The 4,285-nt window shown below is 54.1% G+C and overlaps 1 protein-coding gene across 1 annotated transcript in view; it reads left to right on the top strand.

The window, feature by feature from the left end:
- Window positions 1–479: 479 nt before the first annotated feature.
- The window catches only part of RAX (retina and anterior neural fold homeobox), a 4,471-nt gene continuing 665 nt past the window's right edge, over window positions 480–4,285 (top strand). Inside the window, exons 1-3 of the mRNA XM_008580185.1 lie at window positions 480–768; window positions 1,061–1,314; window positions 4,151–4,282. Of these exons, the coding sequence (XP_008578407.1) occupies window positions 480–768; window positions 1,061–1,314; window positions 4,151–4,282 (675 nt within the window). The remainder of the gene's footprint in view (window positions 769–1,060; window positions 1,315–4,150; window positions 4,283–4,285) is intronic.

The raw sequence follows: 4,285 nt of genomic DNA, 5'->3' as shown, positions 1-4,285 counted from the left end.
CCACAGATCGGGGTCCCTGGGCCTGTTAAATATCCCACCGCCAGTCCCGGGAGTGTTTGTAGCGTTTGCAACGGATCGGTAAGTGGGAGGACGGATGTTCCGAGTGCTGGCCCCGGGGTGTCAGGGCAAGGACCCCGAGGCTGGGCGGGGGAAGGACCCGCCCCTCTGAGGAGGGAGGGACTGAGAGAAGGGGCTGGGTCCCGGGCGAGAGGGGAGGAGCCCGGGGCTAGGAGGCTCCCCGCCTTGAGCGCCCTGAGTCCCAGCTACCCCGAGGCCGAACTTCCGACTCCTGCAGGGACAGAGGTGGCCGCGAGCTGAGCGCTCGCCCACCTCCAGCGCGAGCAGCCCGGGCGGTCGTCGCCCCCCGAGCTTGACCTTGGGTCGGGACCCGTCGGATCGCACGGCCACACTCGGGAAGAGCCAACTTCGAACCTCTTCTCACCGTCTCCAAAGCGCCCTCCGGTCTCCCGGCGCTCCCCATGCACCTGCCGGGCTGCGCGCCCGCCATGGCCGACGGGAGCTTCTCACTGGCCGGCCACCTGCTCCGCAGCCCGGGCGGGAGCACCTCGCGGTTGCATAGCATCGAGGCCATCCTGGGGTTTACCAAGGACGACGGGATCCTCGGCACCTTCTCGGCGGAGCGGAGCGTCCGGGGCGCGAAGGAGCGAGATAGGAAGCTGGGCTCGCGGCCCGCCTGCCCCAAGGCGCCCGCGGAAGGCTCCGAGCCCTCCCCGCCGCCAGCCCCGGCGCCAGCCCCGGAGTACGAAGGTGAGTGCGCGGCCCGGGCTGCTGCCCACGCTTAGGATCTCTGCAAGAGGAGAGCGCCCCTTCCTTAGCTTTGATCAAGGCACCTGGGCGCGGGGTTGGGGGCTCTGTCTATGGCAGGTGCTTCCAACTTGCGTTCAGAGAAAGCTTAGGGGTTAGCCGCAGCCCCCATTCCCGACCTCCCCAGGCCATCTCAGAGCCCGCAGCCGGGCCGGCCAGCGCCCGCGGGGAGGCAGGGAAGGCCCAGGAGGGCTTCGGAGAGTGTCTCTGACCCTCCGGGGCCTCGACGCCCCAGGCCCTCGTCCCTACGGCCCCAAGGAGTCCGGGGAGGCACGACCGAGCCCAGGGCTGCCCATTGGACCAGCCCCCGGCGACGTGAAGCTGTCGGAGGAGGAGCAGCCCAAGAAGAAGCACCGGCGGAACCGCACGACTTTCACCACGTATCAGCTGCATGAGCTGGAGCGCGCGTTCGAGAAGTCCCACTACCCCGACGTGTACAGCCGCGAGGAGCTGGCCGGCAAGGTCAACCTACCCGAGGTCCGGGTCCAGGTAAAGCGCCCCGATGGAGGGACGGGGACATGGGAGAGCCAGAGGCCCAAACTGCTGCCAATGAGCCTCAGAATTCCCGGGCGTCCACGCATTTATTATGGCACCTCCTTGACTTGGCACGCCAAGGGCCCCAAAGGAGCGTCACGGATCTTCGGCGTTCCCCACGCACCACCCCTCGGGCAGTCTGCTCCAGCTCGTAGTGCGATCTCCCCTTTGGGGGTCCCCCTCTTCTAAGTTATAAAGAGTAATTGGCAATGGCTTTCAAGATGAAGAGGCCGACAACTCATTAGAGGAAGCTAGGATAGGGGCGGGTGGGTAGGGGGCTGAGTAGAAAGGCAGCAGCTGGAGGGTAACCAGATGGGGGCCCCCGAAAGTCACCCTCGTCACTAGTTGCGCACACCATGTTGAAAACGAAAACCCTGTCTCCTTGTGAGGGGCCTGGCACCTCACAGTAAAAACTTACGGTGGATTTATTTAAGAAACTGACTTTTCCTTCTCTGGTACATATCCAACCAAACTTCGCGCTGCACAGCCCTTTTCTTTTTATTGTAAAAGGGTTTTCGCTTTAATTAAAGCTGAATTATCTTTAATCCCTGATCATTAAAATATTTGAAAGCCTTAAATATTTGCTAGTCATCTGTGAAAAATCTGGGAGGATTTCCAAATTAAGAGAGTTTACGGAGGCCTGAAAGAGAGACACTGGGAACAAATTTCACTGCATCTGAAAGGCAGTGGAACTAAGGATTTTTGTGTGTGTCTAATAAATTAGATCTCCAGGAAATGAGGATACTCAGGTGTTTGCAGGCATTTAGCCATGTCTTAAAAATAACAGGGGACAAGCTCTTGCCTTTTATCTCTTCTGCTTATTTTAGGGGTTGGAAGTAATGAGTAAAAGTCATGGTTTTAAAAAATAGTTCTCTAATGTGACTCAGGATTAACTAGCAATAACAGTTCAATTTCTCGTAATTTGGGGCAGTAAAGTTACAATGATTTCATTGACGGGGTGGAAATTTTAGCACTTGCTTTTCAGGGTGGCCGTGTGGGATAGGGAGAGGGAAAGAATACAGAGGAGGGTGAAGAAAGGGGAGGCAGAGCTTTCCAGTGCCCTACAGAATACAAGCAAACCAGACTCAGGGCTCCCTTCTTACCTGAGCCCACCTTTGTTCCTCCCTCTTTGCTTGTTTGGGGGTTTTCCTCTGAGTTATGAGATTCTTGAACAACGTTATGACTTCTTTCTGACCACAGGACCAGCACAGTGCCCAGCATATGGCGGTTCTTAACACATGACTATGACATAATCAGCTGCGGGGGTGGGGACAGGCAGAGTCTCCTACAATGTTAAGTGCAGCAGTAGAACAGTATAATAGCTGACCATCCCAGCATTCGTCCTATGACCCTGGATACTAGATCTGAAGGCTACAGCTGATCTTGCAGCAGATGGAGTGGGACAGGCCAGGAAGCCAAGGAGGTGGGGGGTGGGGGGAGGAAAGCCCTCACCCATGCCAGTGTTTCTCTTTTCTTTATTGTTGGCAAATAGATAATATTTCCAGGAGACTCATGGCCTTGGATATGCAGATAAACCTTTTGTGGGAAGGGGACAGGGTACTTACATTTTTGTTCTTTCTCTTATTCTCCCAAATTCAGCCTCATGCACCTGCTCTGTTCAGGTGCTAGGTTGCTGTTTTCTCAGCTCTCCTAGGAAGTCCCCCCCACTCCCACTCCCACTCCCACCCTTTTTGACTCAAAACTGCTTTCTCCTTTGAGACCGCAACTATACCCCCACTTCCCTTCATAAATATAACACTAAAGCCACCAGTTTGGCCAAAGTACTTTAGTATTCTCCGCTAAACTAAACCAATTCTCTACGTTCTGTTTGTGAGAGTGGAACTTGGTAGCGAAACATTAATTACACCATTTCTGGGGCTTTTGACAAATCGTTAATGGAGGTATCATTGCAAGAAACTAGATTTCACTTTGGCCAAGACTTTCTATATGTAAAAAAGAAGAAAAAACATGTACTCACTGAGCTAAGTTCTTAGGGTAATGTCAAAATTAAATTTATAAAGTAAATGTAGATATACAATTGTAATCTTTGAAAGTCATTTATGAGAAACATAGGAAATACTAAACAAATATCAATTAAATAAAAACAAATCTTATAAAGCAGCAGTTCAAATATGCATGGGGTAAAATAAATCCACTTGCTTCTATCTAGTTATCATAACCAGTAATCCGTGGAAATAGCTGTATTTTAACATCCCATGTTACCATTTACTCGACTGAGCAGTATTTATTTATATCTGTGTTTATAATAGAGACAAAGGTAGGTGAAGCACAGAAAGTCTGAGACAAAAACGCAGCAATTGAGAGCTGTACGGTACAGGGAAGAGGCACAGTCTAAACTGAAGTGTCAGGAGGGGCTGCTAAGCAGCAGGTCACAGAAATTTGGTGAGACCTGGTTTCAGAGTCGTACGGTCCGACGGCAGAGTTAAATCCCCTTGTTTCCTGATCACTTGCTGCGTGTTAGGAGTTGGAAACAGATACAAGTATTACTATGGGCGAGATAAACTAGCATAGGACAAAGAGACTCAGGGAGGCAAGAAAGAAGGGAAGACACAAAAAGGAGAAAACGGGATGGAAAAGAAAGGGGAATGCGGGGGTGGGGCAACCGGACGGGGTGAAAGGAAGAGCTGAACCCGCGCTGCGGGTGCGGAACAACCGAGCCCCCGTTTTATGTGCGGCGGGGGAGTCCAGCTGGCCCGGCTGCAGCGGCGCAGGGCGGGACGCGGGCCCAGCCTCCGCCGCAGCCCGACGGCCGCTGTGCTCCCTCCCGCAGGTGTGGTTCCAGAACCGACGGGCCAAGTGGCGGCGGCAGGAGAAGCTGGAAGTGTCGTCCGTGAAGCTGCAGGACTCGCCCCTCCTCTCCTTCAGCCGCTCCCCGCCCTCCGCGGCTCTGGCGCCCCTCGGGGCG

Source organism: Galeopterus variegatus, unplaced genomic scaffold, assembly GCF_000696425.1.
Source record: "Galeopterus variegatus unplaced genomic scaffold, G_variegatus-3.0.2 Scaffold2042, whole genome shotgun sequence".
In the NCBI taxonomy this organism is placed as follows: Eukaryota; Metazoa; Chordata; class Mammalia; order Dermoptera; family Cynocephalidae; genus Galeopterus; species Galeopterus variegatus.
Note: the sequence above shows the minus strand (reverse complement) of the source record. Positions and strands in the feature narration are given on the sequence as shown.